The sequence below is a fragment of the Chiloscyllium punctatum genome, chromosome 41 (assembly GCF_047496795.1).
Source record: "Chiloscyllium punctatum isolate Juve2018m chromosome 41, sChiPun1.3, whole genome shotgun sequence".
Classification (NCBI taxonomy): Eukaryota; Metazoa; Chordata; class Chondrichthyes; order Orectolobiformes; family Hemiscylliidae; genus Chiloscyllium; species Chiloscyllium punctatum.
The window spans coordinates 26,516,448-26,542,758 of NC_092779.1; the positions used below are offsets into that span (position 1 = coordinate 26,516,448).

The 26,311-nt window shown below is 42.0% G+C and overlaps 2 protein-coding genes across 5 annotated transcripts in view; one reads left to right on the forward strand and one right to left on the reverse strand.

Annotated features, from left to right (window-relative positions):
- The window catches only part of LOC140464937 (ankyrin repeat and SAM domain-containing protein 6-like), an 85,127-nt gene that overhangs the window by 50,448 nt on the left and 8,368 nt on the right, over positions 1–26,311 (forward strand). Inside the window, exons 15-16 of one of the 4 annotated variants that reach the window (XR_011955024.1) lie at positions 16,343–17,878; positions 22,162–22,232. Coding sequence is in view for 3 of the 4 variants with exons in the window: in XM_072560595.1 (XP_072416696.1) it covers positions 1–47 (47 nt within the window). In the remaining variant the exon portion in view is untranslated. Of the gene's footprint in view, positions 1,593–9,615; positions 9,684–16,342; positions 18,710–22,161; positions 22,233–26,311 lie in introns of those variants that run through there. The other 3 variants (XM_072560596.1, XM_072560597.1, XM_072560595.1) reach the window with 3 other exon arrangements.
- On the reverse strand, positions 1,305–26,302 carry pdcd6 (programmed cell death 6). Its single transcript, XM_072560601.1, has 6 exons — positions 26,124–26,302; positions 14,032–14,093; positions 12,305–12,349; positions 11,202–11,360; positions 5,100–5,209; positions 1,305–2,074 (listed from the first exon to the last, which is right to left on the reverse strand). Exons 1-6 carry the CDS (start codon positions 26,201–26,203, stop codon positions 1,976–1,978), a joined length of 555 nt encoding a protein of 184 aa, XP_072416702.1. The 5' UTR covers positions 26,204–26,302; the 3' UTR covers positions 1,305–1,975.

Here is a 26,311-nt window from a genome sequence, read left to right on the forward strand (position 1 = left end):
CTGCTCCTGCATGGGTTAGACCAGTTGTAACATCAGATAAGAGATGACCTTTAATTGGATGGACAGTTGACAAAATGATTATTTTCAGCAAAGACATGTATATGCTAATTGTAAATCTCAGCATTTTGGTGCATATTCACAACTGTAATAACTGCGGTTGCAGATGATATGCAAGCCTTAAATTGCCACTTGCTCACCAAGGACTTCTGAAAATATCCCAGGTGATCTCCATCCTTCAGCTTTTGTTAGATGGCTATCAACTGTCATCACAATTCATTGAAGTTCTGCCTTGTTTGGTTTGTTTAATTTAAATATGTAAAACACTCTGCCAGCTATTAAATCTATGCAGTACCTTTCAAATATATATCCATTAATTTTGTACAAATATGGTATATTAAATGATAACAGTAAATAAGTAAACCAAAGCCTGTATAACTTATTTCCGTACTCAATTTAGCAAATTTACTACATTGAATGGAGATTAAGGATGCTACATTGGCTAACAATTTTGGTTTTAATTACTGGCAGTCTAGGGTTGAAGGTCTTCTTAATCGATGTAATATATATCTGACACAGTTGATTAGAAAATATCTAACTTAAGTAATATTAAACTTTCTACAATTATAGATGAGTTGCTATTAATATTAGAATTATTTGAATTCAGACAGGATTGTTTGGGAAGGGGAAGGATCTTTCTAATCACAATTGTACAAATCTAGACTTATTTTGGTTAACATTTACTATATTCAAATGAATGAAAGGAATTGCATTCTTGAAAAACGTTTGCTACCTATAAACTTGTTCTCTGCCTTAAAGACAAAGTTCCTAGTTTAATTTTCAGCCAGTTAACTGATATCAGTACAGCAGTAAATACTTGGGAGGGAAAACTAAGCTTACAAATATGGATCTGAAGACTCTGGCTCAAAAGGAAACTGGCCTTTGCAGCTTTCAGAAGGGGAAGCGACAAGGACTTTTAATACAATCCCATACTAAGGTAGTAGTATGGCTCATCCAGAACTACAGCAACTAGACAATTAGAATGGAGTATGCAAAAGGGTCATTTTTGTAATTTGACTTTAATCCATTGAATAGAATGTTTGCCACCATGAGTCTCAAACCATAACCTGACATTTTCATAGAATTTGACATGGTGGAATCAGCATCGAAGAAAGTTATGATTGTTTAAAAAAATAAAGTCAATTCCAAAAGAGACATAAGGAAGATGTGGGAGATTTACAGTCTATTATATTTATTCAGTAAATAAATGTAAGATTGTATTAAAATAGACATGAAATCCATTCTGATAACATTGAAAAGAAAGATTTATTTCAGCTAGAATTACTGTTAGCATTATAAAGTTATAGTAGATAAATATTTGGCACATCTACTTGTTGACAGCATTTTGCTTATACAAGACCAAGTTTCATAAATGGCATTTTCCCCAGCTAAGTACAAAAGGCTCAGGTCTGTGCATATTACATGATGCTTTAACCAGATTCCCATTACAATTTCATCAAAACTATTAACATAATTTTGTTTAATATAAATTACAAAGAACATATTAAGCATTTAAAATGAAAAAACTAACCTAAGCAAGCTGTGCCTTGGTAAATTTAGTTTGCATTACAGGTTTACTCAGTTTGAATTGTTAACTTAAGGCACCATGCATAACAAACCTTTTCCTGCTCTAGATAAGCTTGGCTACTGTACATCCAAAATAGTTATCAACCCATTTGTCACAGATGCAACTGGATATTGTATGGCACATCTGTATGCATAAATCAATTACCAGTATTAGAGTTAAATGTCTCCATTTTACAAAAAAGAAATTGGTCAACATTTTCTTGCATATTATGCCTGTAAGATTTACATGAGCATTTAACTTTCATGTGTTCTCAATTAAGTCTTAAGTTTTGATATGATAATTTGCAAGCATCACTTGACTCAAAGTTGGCTATAGTCCAGTATTAAACATTTATAGGACAGTGAAGACCATGTTGAGGTACTGCTCATACGAAATTTGAATCCAACCATCCTGGTCAGTATCATATCGCCTGAATACATCAGTCAGTCTCTATACAAAGAAAAACAAGTAGTCTTTATATACAACATGCTAGCACTATTTAGATTCAAGTGTTACCGTGAAGTGTTTCAAGTAAAAGCAGAGACAAAAGCCAGGAACTTTTGTTATAGTGATTATTCGCATCTTGAAGAAAAGCTCTTAATTGGACATTGATTTAATCTGAGCAAGCTTCCGATCAACAATCATAATTAAGAACATAAAATGAAATCCCATTATCAAAACTTAGTGAACTCCACCAATGAACTCCCAAAGCCTTCTTCTACACTGGTGAAGGTGCAGACACAATTTATCCAGAAGTTGAGAGCATCACACAACTATTAGGCAGATACAAGTGGTCACTGAATGATGATAAGGAAGAGAAATCCTGACTGATACTTTCCTTCTCTAAGCACTGCAGTGGCCAATCATAGTGCTTCCACCTTACACTGATTCATCATATAACTGAACTAGGTCCAGATAGTCCAATGGGACAGTCTTTATGTCCATGTTATAGTTGTTACACAGCAATGTAGTACATAAAGCTTTAGTACATTTCAAGGATGCACCATCTCAGCAATGGTGAAAGCAATGTTCAGTTTATCAGTACGAGAGTGCTACAATGCAAGACCATCATGGAACAGATTCCACTGAATGCTGAAAACCTATCATTATTCGGGAGAATTTGAGAATAGATAGTTGGAATGCCTTGGATGCATTTAATGGAAATCTAGAGTCATGTGAAGGATATGGATAAGAGAGAACTTGGGGAAATAAATAGCGATATCTTGAAAAATGTCTATACAGGGGAACCTAGTTTATCTGAATACCAAATATCCAAAAATTGGATTATCCAAAGGAGATCTCAAGGTCCCGATAGGAAAGTTCAAAGACATGTTTCCAACAGTGATCACAGCTTTTGTTTACAGTGTTTGAGCAAGCAAATGACTGACCTCCCACCCTCTCTCTTCCCACACTTTCCCTGGAGTTCTACAGAGGGATGCACCCTAAACCCCCTTCCCCAGATAATCTAACATTGTCCTGTACAGGGAAAATGTGGAAACTGTCAAAAAGTTATGTGGGGGGGCTGTGGCTGTGTACACTATTTGAAGACTTACCCCACAGAGGCAGCAACAGCAGTCCTGTTGGTGTACAGTTGGGCTGCCACAGAGATGGGGTGGGGGCAGGGTTGGAAGGGCTTCCCAGGGTGGGCTGGATGGCAGGGGCGGTGTTGTAAGGGGTTTTTTGGGGGTGGGGGGAGGTTGGACAGGTTTCTGGGGGCGGGCGGTCAGCAGTGTTGGGGGGATGGGCACGCCGCTTTGTGCTGAGTACCCACCCATCTTGTTCGGATAATCGAGGTTTCCCTGTATTACAAAGGGGGTTCTGGATGTCTTAAGATATTTAAGGATGGATAAATCCCCAGGATCTGATCAGGTATACCCTTGATCTCCGTGGGGAGCTGGGGAAGTGGTTGCTGACCCTTGCTGAGATAGATTTGTACCGATAGCCACAGGAGAGGTGCCAGAAGACTGGAGGTTGGCTAATGTGGTGCTATTATTTAAGAAAGATGGTAAGGAAAAGCCAGAGAACTGTACGCTAGTGAGCCTGATATCCCTGGTTGGCTAGTTGTTGGAGGGAATCATGAGGAACAAGATTTACATGTATTTGGAAAAGCAGTGATTGATTAGGGATACTCAACATGATTTTGGTGCGTGGAAAATCATGTCTCACCAACTTGGTTGAGTTTTTTGATCTACGTAGACTCCTGTAAGGTGTTCGACAAGGTTCCTCATGGGGGACTGGTAAGCAAGGTTAGACCACATGGAAGAGAGGGAGAACTAGCCATTTGTTTACAGAACTGGCACAAATGTAAGAGACAGATGGTGGTGGTAAAGGGTTGCTTTTCAGACTGGAGGCCTGTGACCACAAGGATCAGTGCTGGGTCCATTGCTTTTTGTCATTTATATAAATAATTTGGATACAAACATAGGGGGTATGGTCAGTCAGTATGACACCAAAATTGATGGTACAGTGGATAGCAAAGAAGGCCACCTCAAAATTCAACGGAATCTTGATCAGATGGGCCAATGGTCCGAGAATTAGCAGATGGAATTTAGATAAACATGAGGTGCTGCATTTTGGAAAGCCAAATCAGGGCAGGACTTACTATGAAGTGTATAAGGTCCAAAAGGAGTGTTGCTGAACAAAGAGACCTTTAAGTGTAGGTAGATAGGATAGTGAAGGCAGTGTTTCATATGTTTGCCTTTATTGGTCAGTACATTGAGTAGAGGAGTTGGGAGGTCATGTTGTGGCTGTACAGGACATTGGTTAGACCACTTTTGGAACACTATGTACAAGTCTGGTCTCCCTCCCTCTCAGGAGGATGTTGTGAAACTTGAAAGGATTCAGAAAAGATTAAAGTATTTTGCCTGAGTTGGAGGTTTTGAACTGTAGGGGGAAGCAGAGGGGTGATCTTTATAAAGGTTTATAAAATCATGAAGGATATGGATAGGGTGAATGGGTAAGGTCTTTTCCCAGGGTAGGGGAGTCTGAAACTAAAAGGCATAGGTTTAAAAAAAAAGGGTCCCAAGAGGCAACTTTTTCACATGGAGCATGAATGGAATAAGCTGCCAGAGGAAGTGGAGAAGGCTGGTACAATTACAACATACCCACCCAAAGGGTCTGTTTCCATGCTATTGGATGGTGAAGTAATTCACGATTTCTTTTTTGTACTTGACAAGTGGTATACAAATTGGCATCTCAAACTAAAATTCCTGTATGAAACTTATCCATCTGAGTATTCAGATAAATCTAATTTTTGTGATCACTTCTATGTTTGCTGAAGGAGAGCTCATAACAACCAATGGACAGATAGTTCATGCATCATATAATTAATCCATAGTGTCACCTAAAAACCAGGAGTTCCCATCTTACTTGCCCAATCCCATTCTTCAGATTTACTTCTAGGTTTTCTACATTAAGTTATCTTTTTTCTAACCACTGAACAGCCTGGACAACTATTAAATGCTCTCAAGCTTACCTGCAAGACAATGCAGCACTGAATAAAATCGTCAAAGGCTACCTGGCCTCGTCCTTGTCGATCAAATTTATTAAGGAGGATAGTGTAGAACTGGTCAGACAGACGGTACCCTTAAAAAGGTTAATGGCAAAAAATAACTTGAAAGACAATCTTGTAGTTGGACACTGACACTTAGAGTTACATTTTAACTTTCATACCTAAATACACAAGTAGTAATATAAACAATTAAATTAATTTTCATAGAATTCTCCCTTCTGAAATAAAACAAACCACAAATGGCATAATTTCTCTGCAAACAGATAGAGGAGTTGTACCCACAAAGTACAGACAGAAACCTAAACACATCCTGTAAAGCCAACAATTCCATTTTAGAGGCTCTAACAAAAATCAAGGATTGCGATTGTTGTGTTCTAATCAGGATCTTCAAAAGAGTGCAGAAATAGTGTTTAAACAAAGAAAAATACTACAGGGATATACAGCATGCAAACATACCCTTCGGTCCAACTTGTCCATGCCGACCAGATATACTAACCTAATCTAGTCCCATTTGCCAGTACTTGGCCCATATCCCATCAAACCCTTCCTATTCATATATCCATCCTGATGCCTCTTAAATGTTACAATTGTACCAGCCTCCACCACTTCTTCTGGCAGCTCATTCCATACATGCACTACCTTCTGTGTGAAAAGGTTGTCCCTTAGGTCTTTCCCCACTCCCTCTAAACCTATGCCCTCTAGTTCTGGACTCCCCCACCCCAGGGAAAATACTTTGTCTACTTATCTTATCCATGTCCCTCATGATTTTATAAACTTCTATAAAGGTCACCCCTCAGCCTCTGACGCGCCAGGGAAAACAGCCCTAGCCTATTCAACCTCTCCCTATAGCTCAAATCCCCCAGCTCTGGCAACATCCTTGTAAATCTTTTCTGAACCCTTTCAAGTTTCACAACATCATCTTGATAGGAAGGAGACCAGAATTGCACACAATATTCCAACAGTGGCCTAATCAATGTCCTGCACAGCCGCAACATGACCTCCATACTCAATACTGTACTCAATACTGAGCATGCTTCCTCCTCTTTCTTAACCAAAACCTCAATTTCTCTAGTCATCCAGCATTCCCTACACCTAGTAGCCTTTCCTTTCACCCTAACAGGAATATACCAGCTGTCCCTTTACCTGCTAACATCTGCCCCCAATCAGCTTTTGAAAGTTCTTGCCTAATACTGTCAAAATTAACCTCCCTCCAATTTAGAACTTCAACTTTTAGATCAGGTCTATCCTTTCCCATCACTATTTTAAAACTAATAGAATTATGGTCGCTGGCCCCAAAGTACTTCCCCACTGACACCTCAGTCACCCCTGTCCTGCCTGATTTCCCAAGAGTAGGTCAAGCTTTGCAACTTCTCTCGTAGATACATCTAAACACAATCAGAAAATGTTCTTGTACACTCAAATTCCTCTCCATCTAAACCCTTAACACTATGGCAGTCTCCCCAGTCTATGTCTGGAAAGTTGAAATCCCCAACCATAACCACTATTATTCTTGCAGATAACTGAAATCTCTTTTAAAAAAAAAATGTGTTCCTCAATTTCCTGCTGACTATTAGGGACTCTATAATACAACCCCAATAAGGTGATCATCCCATTCTTATTTCTCAGTTCCACCCAAATAACTTCCCTGGATGCATTCCCAGGAATATTCTCCCTATGTACAGCAGTAATGCTATCCCTTATCAAGAATGCCACTGTCCCCCCTCTCTTGGTTCCCTTTCTATCCTTCCTGTAGCATTTGTATACTGGAACATTAAGCTGCTAGTCCTGTCCATCCATGAACCACGTTTTTGTAATTGCTATGACATTCCAGTCTCATGTTCCTAACAATGCCCAGAGTTCATCTGCCTTCCCTGTTAGGCCTCTTGTACTGAAGTAAATGCAGTTTAATTTATCAGTCCTACCTTTTTTTCTGCTTTGTCCCTGACTGCCCTGACTGTCTGATTCTCTCCCTTTCCCAACGTACCAATCTCAGATTGATCTCTTTCCTCACCTGGGTCCCACACCTCTGCCTTACTAGTTTAAATCATCCTGAGCAGCTCTCACAAAACTCCCTGCCAATATATTGGTCCTCTTTCAATTCAGGTGCTATTCATCCTTTTTGTACAGGTCACTTCCAGCCTAGAAGAGATTCTAATGATCCAAAAATGTGAACCCTTCTCCCATGCACCAGTTCCTCAGCCACGCATTCATCTCCTCTATCCTCCTATTCTTACCCTCACTAGCTTATCACTGGGAGTAATCCAAATATTACTACTCGAGAACCTTTTTTTTTATATTTTTGCATAACTTTCTATATTCTTCCATCAGATTCTCATCCTTTTTCCTTCCTACATCGTTGGTACCAATGTATACAATGACTTCCTGCTGGTCCCTCTCCCCTTTGAGAACATTCAGCACCCTCTCTGAGACATGCTTGACCCTGGCTCCAAGGATTCTGATTTTTTCCACTGCTGGTTGCAGAAACACCTGTCTATGCATCTGACTACACACTCTCTCATCACAATCGATCGCTTGGAACCAACATACCCCTCATTACAATAGAGCCTGTTTCAATACCAGAAACTTGGCTGTTCATGCTACATTCCCCTGAGAGGCCATCACCCCGTATATTTTCCAAAACAGCATAATTTTTGAAATGGGGATAGCCATAGGAGACTCCTACCTTTCCTGGAGTTAACCCATCTATCTGACTATAACTGCGGCTTTTTCCCCCTTCCTATAACTGCCATCTATTACTTAAAAGCTATCCAGACTTTAGTTATCTCAGCAAGTACAGAAATGTAGCCAATTACAAGTAAATAAACTGCAAGGAATGAGACTTATAACATTTATTTCCTCACTTTCAGAACCAATTATACAACAGAGCTGTGACATCTTTATTACATTACAAAGGTACATTCCTAAAACTAAGGGTAATGGCAGTGTCACTGCATGAGTAGTTCAGAAGCCCAGGTTAATGTTGTGGAGACACATTCAAATTCCACCATGGTAGTTGGTGGAACTTGAATTCACAAAGAATTTAAAGCTGGTCTGAGTAATGGTGGCAATGAAACAATCGATAGTTGTAAAAACACATTTGGTCACTAATATCCTTTGGGAAAGGCAATCTGCCATTCTCACCTGGTCTGACTAAATAACTCCAGGGCTAGTTCAACAGGTCGACAATTACAATGCTCTCTGAAATGGCCTAGCAAACTACGCATAAGACATAGGAGCAGAAATTAGGCCATTCAATCATGGCTGAGTTCACAAGCAATTGAGGATGGACAACAATTTGGTCCTGAAAGTTATTTTTAAAAACCAAGTCAGGAAATAATTTGAAATTACCTAAATAAGAATTTCCAAGGCAGCAAAAGATTTCAGCTAACTGCCTACCAAACTTGGTGGTGTTAATAAAATGCTGATAATATTATGACAAATAAACAAACATTAAGGCTATTTAGGTTCAATGTCTCAGTTCAGAAGAGTTTTTTTTTCTCCTAACAGGAGAATCAAGATTTTCAGTTCAGGAAACCAGTCACATTGTCAGAAGTAGTTTCTAGCCTGAAGCATCCACATTGAGTGTGGAGAGAAGTGATTTAAAATTAAAAGATTGTGTGAGCAAAATTGAGAAAGGTTCATGGCAGTAGACTTTGAAAAAAAAACTATAATCCAAGCTAAGGGAACTAGAAGTTCAAAGGGTTGAGACAGAAGTGGAGATTTTCTAGAACTGAGTACCTGTAAAAGGAGTGTAGCTAGGAACAGGTTGAAACTTTTGCTTTTTGTGTTAAGATCTTTACAACCATCTTAGATGTGTAACTTTGATTTTATTCTTGTGTAATAATTAGATTCCCTACAGTGTGGAAACAGGCCCTTTGGCCCAACAAGTCCACACCGACCCTCTGAACAGTAACCCACCCAGACCCATTTCCCTCTGACTAGTGCACCTACCACTATGGGCAACTTAACATGCCCAATTCACCTGACCTGCACATCTTTGGACAGACTGGGGTTGTTTTCCTTAGTATAGATGGAAAATAGAGGAAACCAGAGCACCTGAAGGAAACCTATGCAGACACAAGGAGAATGTGTGTGTGGAGTTTGCACAATTGCCCAAAGATGTAATTGAACCTGTGACCCTGGTGCCGTGAGGCAGCAGTGCTAACCACTGAGCTACCGTGCTGACCTAATTAGATGGTTGTTAAAGTACATCTGCAGTGTCAAGTGAATCTGTTTCAGTGACAAACCACCACAGTAACCAGCTGCAGAAGTTAAACTTTGATTTGTCAAGCCAGGTCCATTTTAGGATCAGACTTGTCTGGTATCAAAATGCAACCAAAACAATAGTGGATAAGTAAGAGACTTCTCCCAGTTACGAAACCGAAATATGTAACTGGTCAGTTTAGCTACAGTGGATGAAGGGGCTTTCATTGTGCTTTGATTGCATTCTCAAAATACTATTTCTGCAATTATACAATAGAACATTGGAGTTTTGACAACTGCAGAAAACATCCTCAGATCAAACAAAAGGACTTAAAAGGTATGAATTTCAAATGTTACACTTCCATCTTTAACTTCTCATCAATTAAAAACTTCTCAACAACCCTTACTGACTAACAGACTTGTAATTCATTATGATGTTAGAGACCTACAGAACAGAAAAAAGCCCTTCAGCCAATTGTATCTATAATCAAAAACACCCAATCCAATTTTCTAGCATTTGGTATATGGCCACATATACCTTAGCATTGCAAGTATACATCTAATTGCTTCTTAAATGTTGAGATTCTGCCTCTTACACCCTTACAGGCAGTGAATTCCAGATTACCACCACACTCTGGATGTAAAAGTTTCCATCATCCGAAACCATCTGCTCTTTACCTTAAATTAATGGCCCCAGTTACAGATCTCCCAATCAAAGGAAAAAAAAGTTTATTCGTCTACCCTATCTATGCCCCTCATTATTTGATACACCTCATTCGTGTCCCCTCTCAATTTCATCTATACTAAGGAAACAACCCCAGTCTGTCCAATCTCCCTTCATTATTGAAACTCTTCTGCCCATTCTAGTAAATCATCTCTGCGCCCTCTCCAGTGCTATCTCACACTTCCTGTAATGTGCATTTCAGAACTGCACATGATACTTTGGCTGTGGCCTAACATTTTATTCAGTTCCAGCATAATATCCCTGCTTTTAAACTTTCATGCCTCGACTTATAAAAGCAAGTATCCCATATATACCTTCTCAATCACTTCATCCAGTTGCCCTGACCAGTGTACATGCATATGGGTCCCTCTGAACCAGTGCTTCCCAGGTCCTAATGTTCATCACATATTCTCTTGTGTTAGTGGTATTGCATTAATCTCAATGTACACAGATTGAAATCTATTTACCACTGATAGCCCATCTACATTCTCCTGTAATCTAAAGCTTTCATTATTTAACACCTCATATTAGCGAATTTACAGACCAACTCACCCACATTTAAGTCTAAGTCATTTATATAAACCACAAACAAGGCCCCAACATTGACCTTTGTGACCCCACTGGACAAAGCCTTCCAGTCAGAAAAACACCTCTCAGCTAACACACTATGCTTCTGCCACTCAGCCAACAGGGGATTCAATTTACCAATTGTCCTTGGATCAAATAGGTTCTTTCTTTTAATTATCTTCCATGCAGGACCTTATCCAAAGCCTTGCTGAAGTCCAAGCAGACTAAAAGCATTCCCCTCACCTAGTCACTTCTCCAAAAATTTCAATCAAGTCAGTAAGACATGGTCTCCCCTTAACAAAAACCATGCTGAATATTCTTGATTAATCCCTTCCTCTCTAAACGCAATTAATTCTATCCCTCAGAAATGCTTCCAAAAGTTTCCCCACCACTGAAATTAGAGTGACTGGTCAGTAGCTTCCTGTTTTATTCCTTTATCCATTCTTGAAGGTCACTCCTCTAGTTTACTAAACAGCATTCTAAAACAAAGTTTCTGTAATCCTACTTGCTGCTTATCACTACTTTACATTAAAAACTAATCAACTTATCACTCAAATTCTTAAGCAACTTACCAAAACCTGATAATGCCTGTTTAAGTTCGTTTTTGTCAATGAAGTTAGAGTTGTCCCGGTCATATGTTCGAAAGATGTTCTGCCAGTCAATTATGTATTTCCAAAGACCCATGAATTCATTGAAATCCACTCCTCCTCTATTATTCCGGTCAAACATTCCTGTGTTTGCAATAAAATTAAAATGTGCAATTGTGTAATGACATTTAATGTGCAGCCATATTAGTTAACATTAACATTAGAAGTTCAAATCAAATACAAAAGGAGAGAATTAAGTGACATTTTAGCCATAATGAATAAAAGCATGCTGACAACCTATCAAGTACTAAATATTTCACCAAATCTGAGTTAAGACTATACAACTGTATTTCAATTCATATCTTTACAATTAGTGAAAGAAAACTGGAATTGAATTTGAACTCAGGTAAAAGAGCTATGCTCAATAATTACTACTCAACTCCTAGTGAACTAACAAAGGTAGATTGGAAACTTCAGAGAATATAAACCTTGTCAAAACATACACTAATCTTTATTTTCCCATCTTCCACAGTAGTGCCCACATTATATTTCTATCTTTTTATTCCTTGAGGCAATAAGCTAGGAAAGGACTATAGATTTATACTGGAAACAATTTCAAATTAACAAATGGACATCTGTCTGGGTTTTAAAAATGACTCTTCCTTTAATTTTGTTTATTATTAATTGATCAACAAGCTTAATAATTGTTCAGTATTATCCACTATCATGACTAAACAAACAATCAGGAATTTGGTTATATTAATCAATTAATGAAGATCATCGAACAAAAGTAATCTTGAATCCAGACTTGAAACAGATAGTTTGCAATACAAAAGATAAAATTTTATGTTGTAGATCTAATCCTTTGGAAAAGATCAGTTTCAAAGCCATTAACCTACTGTGATTCCCGAATAGCAAAACATCCCCCCACCCCACCCAATGTTCTATCTGGATACTTTCCCATTTTCCTTCCTGCATTTCATACAAGGCTTTTTCCAGCAGCTAAATAACATTACAATAGTAGTACTTTTGCTAATAGTCAGTTGTAATTATCATCAACAAATGAAATGGGATAAACAGATTCTTACCTATTATGGACCGGACAGTCTTTGGATTGAAAGGTGTCCATGTTCCTACCAAAGGAAAAAAAACTGATTTATTTTTGGAACAATATAAATTTCTTTTAGTTTTCTTTCTTGCAACCAACCGCAATTGAAAAAGCAAGTGGGCAATTCACTCCCAGGGAACATGAAGATGCCCTAGAAGTAACGTTTAGTTTTGCACTTCAACCTCTCATTCCTAAATTCAACAAAACATCCATGCTGTGATCAGTGTTGTTTTGCCTAATCAAAAAGTAACAGTCATACCAAATTGTAATTTTAACTAATACCCCTTTTCTCCAAGAGTGAACAACCTGGTTCTTAATTTCCTTGAGCTTAAATTGGGCTTTATGAGAGAACTGTAGAAGGTCAAAGACATGGATGGAGCAATGAGATAGAGAATGGAAGTGACAAATTATGCAACTCTTTAAATCTGGCAGCTTCAATTACAGACAAATCACCTCTGTATTTGTCTCTAGCCTTCAGCCCTGGTTCTTCAGTACTGCTAAAATGTTTGGATTATATTCACCACAAGTCTATCACAACAGGATTTACTTGGTTTTACATATAAACCAAAATAATTATCCACCACAAAGAACTTAATCTTAGAGGTAACAGAAAAAAAAGTGAGTACGCTGATATGGGGATATTTCAGAGACATCTTCCACCCAGTTTACAGGAAAATTCATGCATCTTGCAGTTAGATCAAAACGGTACTGAATTGATTTACGTTTGCCCAACTTTCAATAACTCCAAAATGACCTTCCAGAGTGGTATATGTCAGGAGGCAGTTGCCCTGTGAATGCTCAACATGGACTATGGAGCCCATGATGTCTCATAAGGATCAAATAAGGACAAGGAAGCCACGTAATTACCATCTACCACTCCCAGTTGATGCATTAATTCTCCATACTGAATAAATCTAGAGATGCACTTGGGGAGGCAAGGGGACTTCAATGTGTATCACCAAAAGTGGCTCTGTAGCACCATTACTGACCACACTAACCAAGTCCTAAAGGATATGGCTGCTAGACTGGGCCTGCCTACAGGAAGTGGTGAGGGAACCAAGCAGGGAAAAATATACTTGATCTTAGAGTCACCAGTCTATGAACAGATATATCAGCCCACGATAGTATTAAAAAGAACGACAGCCACACAATCCTGGTGGACTGAAACCCGGTCTCCATATTGCCGGTACAATCCACTGCATTGTCTGAACTGATTTCAAAGGTAATTGGAGATCGACATGCGGAAACAAGGAAGAACCAAAAAAATCTAAAAATGAAATTCCATTCCTGTGAAGCTACTAAACAGGACTATTTGCATGCTGAGTAGTAACAACATGTAATAAGTGATCTCATAACCAACAGTTCACATTTAAGCTTTGATCGTATATCAGATAAAAAATATGAAAAATTAATAATGAACAGAGAAAATTAGAGAAATCAGAAAATTAAATGCCTCATAGTAAGGTTTACACATGAAAGCCAAATCAAACTAATTCTAAGTAAATATGAACTATACTCAGTTTTATTTTGCATTTAAAAAAATTTGCAATCCAGTACATTTATATAAGCTTTATATAAAAGCCAGCATTGCTATCTTTCCATTTATCTCACTATAATGAAATATTGCTACAGTGCCATGATACTTGGTAAATGGCACTTTCTTCAAAAGGACACTACAGAAATAAAAGACTGCTTATATGAACTTACCATTGGATAAAGCCTGCTGAAGTTCACTTTCAGATATAACACCACTTCGGTCTCTATCAACTCTGAAATAAGCACAGGGCTGCCATGAGTAATGCTCAAAACTGTAGCATCAGTTACAATTTTGATAAAAATAGTTTATCAATATGTAACTTCCATCACACAATTTTCATATTCAAGACCTGCATGAACTAAGGTGGCTATTTAAAAGAGCATAAATACCAAATCAAAATAGCTACTGTGATCAGGTTGAGCCAAGTCATTTTGAGCTGAAATGAACATAGTTATGAAAAAGCACTGAAACTGATTTCTATCTTCTAGTTTATTCATACCAACTGGAAAGCATTCTAATTTAATCTATTTTTCTAAACAACTTATTCAACGATGTTAATACATACTTCTGGAACAGGAGGGACTTGAACTTTGACTTCTTAGTCAGGGGTAGGCACTGCCGCTGTGCCACAAGAGGCCACCCTACCTAAATAGAAGTTGCTCATTGAGATAAAAGTCACCTGCAGTTCATCCAGTTTGGGAAAAAAAGTCAGAATCTGCAAAGCAATTGTACTTAAGGCAACTGCTTTTGAGAAGCAAAGCAGAGAGAAAAAAAAAGATATCCCCTCTATCTCGTGACCTTAATCAGAGCTAGTAAAAAGCAATTTGGAAAAATAGCCATTTGTCAAGAGCTCAAGGATATCTGCAAGACAGACAACCGCTAAACAGTTTAAACTCAGGGAAATCATCTCAAGAATGCCAAATTGCAACTGCCTTTATATTCCTGTCTGTACTAAATATCCTCTCCTTGCACTTTTTAAACTTACAGGTAGTGTATAGTGCGATGGTTGCATTCTTGTGTGACCCCACGCTATATAAAAATCATGCAATAATAACAGCATTTGAAGTGTTGATGTTGCAATCATATTATAGGCAATACACATTTTAAGAGTTTGCGCTTTAAAAACAGCGTCCTCATTCGCCAATTGCTTTATAGCCAATTTGCACTAATGAAACATGCATTATAGGAGAACGACCTGTATTATTAGTGCCCATGCATGCGTTTAATGTTGTGGTCTTATTTTTTAAAGGGTTACTATGAATTCAATTTCTCTTTCGCGCACACAAGTAAACCTAATAAAACTTGGCTGTCTAATTTTCGATGTAGTTAATTATGCTGAAAACACAAGAAAAAAATTTAAAAATAAAGAGGGATGTCAAAGAAAGGGAAGCCAATTCCCCTTTCTCATCTGGTAACATTGCTATAGTCATTCTGTTACGACGCGACAGTCACATTCCTATGCAACCCCATGCTATAGAAAATTGTGCGATGGAAATCGCTGTAAAAGACTACTATTGAAAATCACTTTACTTGTTCAGTAGAAAACGTGTTATCCAAACAGTATCCACAATTAGTCAACTGCGGTATAGCCAATTCGCACTGACGAAACATGTGCTATACCAGAATAACCTGTACATTATTCCACACACACTTTGCCTAATTGGCAAAACACTTTTTCTGACACTGTCCCAGCAGGCAGCTTGGTCAAGACTACAGATTTATGGGACCACATGGTAGCACCGTGTCTTTGTTCATAGTGATTCTATGGAATGAAAGTAGTGAAATTTTAAAAATAAAAGTAGGCTGTAGATAAGTTATGTTAAAAGAAAGCATCTTCCTTGATTATTAGTGAACTCTCTCTGTTTTTGTTGGGGGGGGGGGGGGGGGGAAAGAGAGAGAGAGAAGAGAAGAGAGAGAACTGGATAGAAGAACAAAGCCTAATAAATGATTCAGTAAGAAATAGGCAAAGTATAGATCACTGCAAAACATTTCCCCTCAACCATGATTGGAAACCTTCAAATTTCTAGTGTTTGATTGCAGCAAGATGAGCGCAAAGTGTGGAATAGCTATGATTACTTACAATCAGCAATATTAATATGATCAGAAACTCAAGTTTCCCAAGATGAGCACAGGTTCCATTAGTAATAATACCATTTATCTGTTTAATTTTAAGTCCAGAAAAAATTATGAAAACTTTGGCTCTTAATTTGTGCAATAAGACATTTGAGGTGATCTATATAAGCAAATATCAAAGCATTTTAAGACTAAAGAAATCTGCAGATGCCTGGGTCAGTAATTTTACAAACTGATACATTGGCTTGCACCCAATTAAATGTATCCTTTGTACACTGTTCAAGAGTATTTGTTATTTTAATATATGCATCTTAGTATCTTAAAATACCATCACTTCCCGGAATCTTGCTTTGAAATCTCTCAACCTGGTTTGCACCATTTCATTTTGCTCAATTTGATTATTTTTAGATTTAGACACGTGTATATAAAAACACAAAATGGCGCCAAGCTCCACCACCATCTTGAAACACTGACTACAATGCAAGACTTTACTGCAACAGTGTTCATCTTTCCCTCTTCTAATTACCCTCCGCTGCTCAACAACAGCTGGTTTCTGTAATGGATTCTGACATCTCAGTCACCAGCTTGGCTCCACCATTGCCACCGTTCCTGTGCAAGCTGGAGCCAAAGGCCTGGTCTCATACTTTCTGCTTTCCCTCCAGACATTGCTATTGGTCATCAGGATCACAGCTCCAGGTTCCTCCATTGCCAACGCTGAAGTCTCTGCGACCACAGTGCCAGAGCCAGCCATGGATCTGGGGCTGCATGGGGCCCAGTCCTTGCCAACTCCCCAGTGGGAAAAAGAACTGTACAAAGACAATGAAACAGCCATGGCACCAAATGATGAAGATGTACAAAATAATATGGATGCAGCCAGCTCCACGAGTGCCCAAGCCCTGGGATGAGAAGCCAAACACTGCTAAAGCAATTGCTCCCATCTTGAAGAGGCGATAACTAATCAATTCATTGCAGCAACAGTACACAAATTATAAAGCCAGCGCATCACTAATGTGATAGTGAAAAATCTTAAATTATAAAACCAGCATGTCAATCAATAAAATGGTAGTTGCAATCTTAAAAGCACAAAAATGAATTAGACAGCGTCATAGTCATCAAATCATATAATATGGAAACAAACCCTTCAGTCCAACAGTCCATGCTAACCATAATCTTAAACCAATCTAGTTCCATCTGCATGCACTTGGCCCATATCTCTCCAAACATTTCTTATTCATACATTTATTTAGATATCTTTTAACATTTATCTGCACCAACTTTTACCACTTCCTCTGGAAGTTCATTCCACACAAACCATGGTGCAAAAAAAAATCGCCCCTCATGTCTTTTTTAAATCTTCCTCCTCTCACCTTAAAAATATGCCCCATAACCTTGAAATCCCCCACCTTAGGGAAAAGCCACCTGCCATTAGCTATACCCCTGATGATTTTATAAACCTCTATAAAGGTTACCAGTTAACCCCAGACTCCAGGGAAAGCCTATCCTTATAACTCAAACTATACATTCCTGGCAACATCCTGGTAAAATCTTCTGAACCCTCTCCAGCTTAATAATATCCTTCCTATAACAAGGAGACCAGAACTGGACATAGTACTCCAGAAGAAGCTTCACCAACATCCTGTGCAACTTCAATGAAACAATCCATCACTTATACTCAAAGGTCTGAGCAATGAAGGCAACCATGCTAAATGCCTTTTTAGTCATTCTATCTACATGATGGAAACTTCAAGAGAGTTATGGTCATAAATACAGACCATGAAGAAACCTGTAAATCAAGAGAATGAAAGTATGGAAGTGAATATGACAAACAGCAAGTACATTGATCTGGAAACTGGAACTTAAGTTTAAACCTCAACCACAATCAAGAACAATCATCCTCAGACACAGATGGGCACGGTTATCATAATGAACAATACATTCCATCAGGTAATAAAGACAATGATGAAAGATATTTTGAAATGGAGGTTCTATATAGGTTACCAAAGTTAAAAACAAATGTCCACAAGAATGGTTTAGTCCAGAATGGGGTGTGCAGAGGTTGAGACTTGTGGTGTCAAGAATATTCATTACAGTGAAGGTTGGCGAGATTCTACTAGATTAAATCAGCATGTACTTTTAAAAATATATAACCTGGTAACCAACCAGACCCATGCAGACATAACCGCTTTCTTCTTGATATGCAGTTCAGCTTTGATTGTTCTCATTATCAACGTGCATCTTTAACACATGTACATTTAACTTGTGAATATCAGGCATACATTCCGATTAACTGTCAGCCAATAAAATGGAGGGTCTTTAAAGTTAATCAACACTCTTTGGAAAAGTGAGACTGGGACAATTATAGGGAATTAATACAACTCAGGACACATGCATCACCAGACAGGTAAATAGCCCAAGTTGGAATGTGTAGTTGTTTATACAGTAATATCTCTCATTATTAGAACAAGTCTACAAACTAATGCTGTTTATCTGAAATTCAATTTCAGTTACAGAACTAGATAATTTAAAATGCACTTAGAAGACTTGTAATTTTACAGTGTGTTTAATTTCAGTTTTTACTTACAGTAGCAAAATCATTGCTTCAATTTATTTGTTGTAGGCAGTCATTTTGGATATATTCAATTATGCTCCCAACACGGGAATATTTCTTAAAAGAGTTTAGTTTACAAGGGACATTAGCAACCTAAAATCATAAGTCTTTTTGATTTAATAGGATCATTCTCTTGGCTTTCTGCACTAGCTTTTCTGGTGGCCACAAAATAGATATTTAAACCTGCAGCCTCGCCTGGATTCAGACCTGTGTTTCAGATTTAAATGAATCATTAAGATACACGGTTTTACTGACTAATTCTATTTCCACTATTTGGTCAAACCACATTAAAATATCAAACAACTTCTGTTACTTAAGTCTTCACAGTGCCTCTTTTATTGAGAGAGGTAGTCCCAAAGCAACCAGCGTTACTTAGCAACTGCAAGAAAATAACCACCTAAATACCAAAACAAAGACTTGGTGGAGAAACTCTGTTACTGAAAGAATGCACTCGCCAATTTTTAAAATAAATACAATCCCAACTCAGAATAACACTCAGCCACAAAAAGAAATGAAAATGTAAGACCCCAAAAACATCAACCTTCAAAAGGTTTAAAAGAGTCTAAAGATGTACAGCATGGAAACAGACTCTTTATTCCAACTCGTCCATGCCGACCAGTATCCTAAATTAATCTAGTTTCATTTGTCAGCATTTGGCCCATATCCCTCGAAACTTTTCCTATTCGTTTACCCTCAGATGCCTTTTAAACGTTGTAATTGTACCAGCCTCCACCACTTACTCTGCAGCTCATTCCATATATGCACCAGTGTATGAAAAAATTGCCCCTTTGATTCCTTTTAAAATTTTTCCCCCCTCACCTTAAACCTATGCCCTCTTGTTTTGAGCTCCCCCCCCACCGCAGGGAAGACTTTGTCTATTTACCTTATCTATGCCACTCAATTTTATTAACCTCTACAAAAAGGTCACTGCTCACCTCCAACACTCCAGGGAAAATCGCCCCAGTCTGTTCAGCTTCCTCCTATAGCTGAAACCCCTCCCAAACACTGGCAACATCCTTGTGAATCTTTTTCTGAAATCACAAGGGGTTCACCAATGTACTGTGAGAAAATTAAAAATACATCCTCCCCGTACAACAAAGCACAGATTTGAAAGCTAGTGCTTCCAAATAAACCTGTTGAACTATAACTAGTGTTGTTGGATTCTTAACTTTGCATTATCTAAAAATTCTCCCACTATCCACTTGGTAAAGCATCAGAATTCAGCACCAATTTACAGCAGCAAGCATAAACTCAACTTACAGCAGAAAAAAATGCAAACATTATCTTCCACCCTAACTCGTCAAGGGAATTTACAATTAAACCACCAAAGCATTTCATTGTTTTTTTTCCCCTAGTTCCTGTGAAGAGGAAACTAATTCTAGAGTCCCATTGGTATTAACTTCCCTCTAGTGCCTCATGCAAAACATGCAAGTCTTTACTTGGGGACTAGAAGTTCAGCATTACTCCATAATTTTAATTTGAATGTAAATGCAAACAATGGGTATGAATATATCTTCAGATACCCAGTACAAGCAGGTTGTTCCACATGTCATGAAGATGGCAGAGAGGCAAACCTTATTAACTTTCTTCCTTTTTCACAGACATTGAAGCCAATTAGATTGTTCCCACTGCACTGCAGCATAGAACAAGTTCAAAGTATGGATTATTTTGATATGACTCAATGTTGTATGTTTTACATCTACATGAATAAATCCATAGAGTATTACATAAAATGCATCCCACACAATCATGTTACAGCTAAACAATTCAATTTCTTCAAAAACAACAGGCTTATGTTATTGGTTCCTCACATCTCATTTACGCTCAATCCCTTTAGTCTGAAAATTTCAAATAGTGGATTAAGACTTTTTAAAAAAATCTACAAGTATGCATTGTAAACTACAAATATATACCAAAATTTACATTTCTTTCTTCTAGTACAAGGTAATATCCTAGCTACTGAAATTATAAATTTTGCAGCAATCAGCATAGCTCCAATTTAAAAGTCTACTCGCCTTTATAAGCGAATTAAACCACTGCCGTAACCAAACTTTAGCAATATAGTTCTTCTTTAGATCTTTACAGATTTAACTGTTAAAAGTTTAAAAAAATAAATTTTAGTATGGAAATTGACCATCTCATTTGATATTGAGATAAATGTAAGTTAATTTGCTCAAATGTCCTGAAATAACAGACATTACCAAATAGCGAAACAATGGCCTCAATCTTCTAGATTTGCACAATGTATCACCACTACAGCCAGTGATTGAATCACATTTGAGTCCAGTAGAATCCTAGCAGGGCTTCACATTTAAGTCCATGCGCACTTCTTAGATTTCATCATTTTAGTCACTTTCACTGATGAGGTTATCTAGTCATGGTGACGAAAAGTCTGACAACAAACCTTCCAGCTCAGCGAGCAAACTGACATCCATATCCTTACCCCGAGCGACAAATCTTCTCAAAGTTTGTTAGTCACTTTCTTCAGTCTTCTCTTTCATCTCTTTCCCTACTCACTTTTGAGAGGTTCTCTTTTAGGAACAAGCGGGGTTGTAAGAAAAAAAATGACAGTGCTGCCAATTGTTTCTGCTCTATCCTAAAGTTCTATTCCAAACTGCATCATTCTTACCTGTGTGAATTCATTTCAAAAACTACTTGGGGTTGGTTAGCTCAGTTGGCTAGGTAGCTGGTTTGCAATGCAGAGTGACGCCAAAAGCGCAGGTTCCAGCCATGTACTGGCTGTGGTTCCATAAATGTCCCAGCTTCTCAAACTTGCCCCTTGTCTGCAATGTGGTGACCCTCAGTTAAACTCACCATCAACTATCTCTCTAATGGGAGCACAACCCTCAGACTATGGCAACTTCACTTTTCCTTCAAAAGCTACTTTTGAGAGATGTCAGAAACTGATAAAAGTCTAATAGGATTATACACAGTAGATGCAGGATGAATATTCTTGATAACCTTTGAACTTGGGGGCACTAAGATAGGACAGAGATGAAGAGGAACTTCTTCACCCAGAGTATGGAATGTTATGCCACAAGAAACTGGTGAGACCAAAACCTTGAAGGCTTTCAAGGAATATGTCCATCTTAGGACTGAAGGGATCAAAGGATACAGGAAGAAACTGGAAAAGGTACCCAGTTGATGATCAGTCATGATTATATTGAATGGTAACCATGCGAAGGGCTGAATGACTTACTCCTGCAACTATATACTATGTTCCTATGTTGTAAAAACAATTACTGCAGATGCTGGAAACCAGATTCTGGATTAGTGATGCTGGAAGAGCACAGCAGTTCAGGCAGATTCCTGATGAAGGGCTTTTGCCCGAAACATCGATTTTGAAGCTACCGGAACTGCTGTGCTCTTCCAGCACCACTAATCCAGAATATGTTCCTATGTTCACCTGCAGTATGACTGTAGCCAGCAATTAGAAATTTGTTCGGCTACTAGTTGACCTGTTGTGCATTGATCAACACTTCCGAATTTGCCTCTGGCTAGGAATAAAGCTTCCAACTCTCCACCTTGCAGAACATCTGCAACTGAGTTCTGAAGGAATACTATGTTATCTATGGTATAAATGATTGGATGAGACATTAACTGTGGTTTCCTTTCAAAGATTCAACAGGACGATGAACAAAAGTAAGGCAATACTCCAGGTGAAGGGACCAAACTTTACCCTCGAAAAATGTAAGCATTTATTTAGCTTATTGCAGTCTGAAAATTTGTAAACCAGCTGGTGGCTGTGTTCCCTGAATAACAATGACAACCATTCAAAAGTAATTTGTTGCCTGTGAAGTGATTTGAACACCTAAAGGTTGCTAAATAAAAGGAAACAGTAAGACTCTGAAAAGCACTGTGCAAATGTCAGTAATGAGGATCTGAAAGGTGTAGCATAATTGCCGTTCCAAATGCAAAAGATGCTGATGAAAGGAGTTGTTCAAACATCCATCCCAACAGAGGGAAATCCACCAAGCTGTACCCCAGAGGAAGGGAACATTATCAGGATAGTACAAAGTACTGTCACAGTTAATGAACTAATATGGGAAAGGCAATAATTTTGCACACAAAGTATTTAAAAACAAGCTCAATTCCTCCAACAAGTTTGATAAAGAAATATTGTTCAGGGCAGAGAATTTCCCTCAGTAATAAAATAGGTAGTGCATGAGGAATACTTTGGTAATCGTTCGAGGAACCCACTGGTCCAGTCTCTCTCTCATCTCCCACATCCTTGCTTCCAGAGATCCATCTGAGGGGGTTCAGTCCCTCCCTGGTGATGACTATTTCCCCCTAAGATGGGAGGGGGACGGGAAGGTGGGGTAAGGGAGAAGGGAAAGGGGTTGTTGAAGCCAGGGAGGATCCATGAAGGTAAGACAAGAGTTAGATAGATTTTTTTTTACATTACCTATACTGTGGAAATAGGCCCTTTTGGCCCAACAAGTCCAACCGACCCTCTGAAGAGCAATCCACCCAGACCCATTCGCTTATATTTACCCTTGACTAATGCACCTAACACTATGGGCAATTTAGCATGGCCATTGCACCTAACCTGCACATCTTTGGACTGTGGGAGGAAACCAGAGCACCTGGAGGAAACCCACACAGGGGAGAATGTGCAAAGTCCACATAGACAGTTGCCCGAACTGGGGGGGGGGGGGGAGAAGAGGAGGGAGGGGGTAAGAACGGGAGGGGGGCGGGGGGTAAGAACAGGGTGGGGTGGGGGGGGGGGGAGAAGAGAGAAGAACGGGGTGGGGGGGGAAAAGAGAGATGAACGGGGTGGGGGGGGAAGAGAAGAACGGGGGGGGGGGAAGAGAAGAACGGGGGGGAGGGGGGGAGAGAAGAACGGGGGGGAGGGGGGGAAGAGAAGAACGGGGGGGAGGGGGGGAAGAGAAGAACGGGGGGGAGGGGGGGAGAGAAGAACGGGGGGGAGGGGGGGAGAGAAGAACGGGGGGGAGGGGGGGAGAGAAGAACGGGGGGGAGGGGGGGAGAGAAGAACGGGGGGGAGGGGGGGAGAGAAGAACGGGGGGGAGGGGGGGGAGAGAAGAACGGGGGGGAGGGGGGGAGAGAAGAACGGGGGGGAGGGGGGGAGAGAAGAACGGGGGGGAGGGGGGGAGAGAAGAACGGGGGGGAGGGGGAGAGAAGAACGGGGGGGAGGGGGGGAGAGAAGAACGGGGGGGAGGGGGGAGAGAAGAACGGGGGGGAGGGGGGAGAGAAGAACGGGGGGGAGGGGGGAGAGAAGAACGGGGGGGAGGGGGGAGAGAAGAACGGGGGGGAGGGGGGAAGAGAAGAACGGGGGGGAGGGGGGAAGAGAAGAACGGGGGGGGAGGGGGGAAGAGAAGAACGGGGGGGAGGGGGGAAGAGAAGAACGGGGGGGAGGGGGGAAGAGAAGAACGGGGGGGAGGGGGGAAGAGAAGAACGGGGGGGAGGGGGGAAGAGAAGAACGGGGGGGAGGGGGGAAGAGAAGAACGGGGGGGAGGGGGGAAGAGAAGAACGGGGGGGAGGGGGGAAGAGAAGAACGGGGGGGTGGGGGGAAGAGAAGAACGGGGGGTTGGGGGGAAGAGAAGAACGGGGGGGTGGGGGGAAGAGAAGAACGGGGGGGTGGGGGGAAGAGAAGAACGGGGGGGTGGGGGGAAGAGAAGAACGGGGGGGTGGGGGGAAGAGAAGAACGGGGGGGTGGGGGGAAGAGAAGAACGGGGGGGTGGGGGGAAGAGAAGAACGGGGGGGGTGGGGGGAAGAGAAGAACGGGGGGGTGGGGGGAAGAGAAGAACGGGGGGGTGGGGGGGAAGAGAAGAACGGGGGGGAGGGGGGGAGAGAAGAACGGGGGGGAGGGGGGAGAGAAGAACGGGGGGGAGGGGGGAGAGAAGAACGGGGGGGAGGGGGGAGAGAAGAACGGGGGGGAGGGGGGAGAGAAGAACGGGGGGGAGGGGGGAGGGGGGAGAGAAGAACGGGGGGGAGGGGGGGAAGAGAAGAACGGGGGGGGTGGGGGGAAGAGAAGAACGGGGGGGGTGGGGGGAAGAGAAGAACGGGGGGTGGGGGGAAGAGAAGAACGGGGGGGTGGGGGGAAGAGAAGAACGGGGGGGTGGGGGGAAGAGAAGAACGGGGGGGTGGGGGGAAGAGAAGAACGGGGGGGTGGGGGGAAGAGAAGAACGGGGGGGTGGGGGGAAGAGAAGAACGGGGGGGTGGGGGGAAGAGAAGAACGGGGGGGTGGGGGGAAGAGAAGAACGGGGGGGTGGGGGGAAGAGAAGAACGGGGGGGTGGGGGGAAGAGAAGAACGGGGGGGTGGGGGGAAGAGAAGAACGGGGGGGTGGGGGGAAGAGAAGAACGGGGGGGTGGGGGGAAGAGAAGAACGGGGGGGTGGGGGGAAGAGAAGAACGGGGGGGTGGGGGGAAGAGAAGAACGGGGGGGTGGGGGGAAGAGAAGAACGGGGGGGTGGGGGGAAGAGAAGAACGGGGGGGTGGGGGGAAGAGAAGAACGGGGGGGTGGGGGGAAGAGAAGAACGGGGGGGTGGGGGGAAGAGAAGAACGGGGGGGTGGGGGGAAGAGAAGAACGGGGGGGTGGGGGGGAAGAGAAGAACGGGGGGGTGGGGGGAAGAGAAGAACGGGGGGGTGGGGGGAAGAGAAGAACGGGGGGGTGGGGGGAAGAGAAGAACGGGGGGGTGGGGGGAAGAGAAGAACGGGGGGGTGGGGGGGAAGAGAAGAACGGGGGGGTGGGGGGGGAAGAGAAGAACGGGGGGGTGGGGGGGAAGAGAAGAACGGGGGGGTGGGGGGGAAGAGAAGAACGGGGGGGTGGGGGGAAGAGAAGAACGGGGGGGTGGGGGGAAGAGAAGAACGGGGGGGTGGGGGGAAGAGAAGAACGGGGGGGTGGGGGGAAGAGAAGAACGGGGGGGTGGGGGGAAGAGAAGAACGGGGGGGTGGGGGGAAGAGAAGAACGGGGGGGTGGGGAAGAGAAGAACGGGGGGGTGGGGTGGGGAAGAGAAGAACGGGGGGGTGGGGGGGGGAAGAGAAGAACGGGGGGGTGGGGGGGGAAGAGAAGAACGGGGGGGTGGGGGGGGGAAGAGAAGAACGGGGGGGTGGGGGGGGGGAAGAGAAGAACGGGGGGGTGGGGGGAAGAGAAGAACGGGGGGGTGGGGGGAAGAGAAGAACGGGGGGGTGGGGGGAAGAGAAGAACGGGGGGGTGGGGAAGAGAAGAACGGGGGGGTGGGGTGGGGAAGAGAAGAACGGGGGGGTGGGGGGGGGAAGAGAAGAACGGGGGGGTGGGGGGGGAAGAGAAGAACGGGGGGGTGGGGGGGGGGAAGAGAAGAACGGGGGGGTGGGGGGGGGGGAAGAGAAGAACGGGGGGGTGGGGGGGGGAAGAGAAGAACGGGGGGGTGGGGAAGAGAAGAACGGGGGGGTGGGGGGGGGAAGAGAAGAACGGGGGGGTGGGGGGGGGGAAGAGAAGAACGGGGGGGTGGGGAAGAGAAGAACGGGAGGAGGGGAGGGCGGTAGAACGGTCTCTCTTATGGGGCTGGTCTATATGAATCTCTTTCTCCCCCGCACTCCAACCCACACATTCCGCGCCTCCGGGAATCGGGATGCCGTGTACCTCTGGAAGACATTCCACAGGAAGCCTTGATCGGGGAGGCCGTTGTTGGTCGGTTGCTGAGGCCGGTAATGATACGCCATCGGAGACCGTTGTTGCCACGAGCCCGACCTCAACAGCTACCCCCCGCTCGAGTTGCCTCACCTCCGCCCCGCGCGAGCGCTTCCGCCTGCGTCACCTGACCCATCCCC

Excerpts from the sequence above, each read along its gene's own strand:
- pdcd6 (XM_072560601.1), bottom strand. The coding sequence starts at position 26,203 with ATGGCGTATCATTACCGGCCTCAGCAACCGACCAACAACGGCCTCCCC. Across the intron at positions 14,094-26,123 it reads CTGTGGAATGTCTTCCAGAG|AGTTGATAGAGACCGAAGTG; the intron begins GTACACGGCATC and ends TGCTTATTTCAG. Across the intron at positions 5,210-11,201 it reads ACAGGCATTATCAGGTTTTG|GGTACCGTCTGTCTGACCAG; the intron begins GTAAGTTGCTTA and ends AACCTTTTTAAG.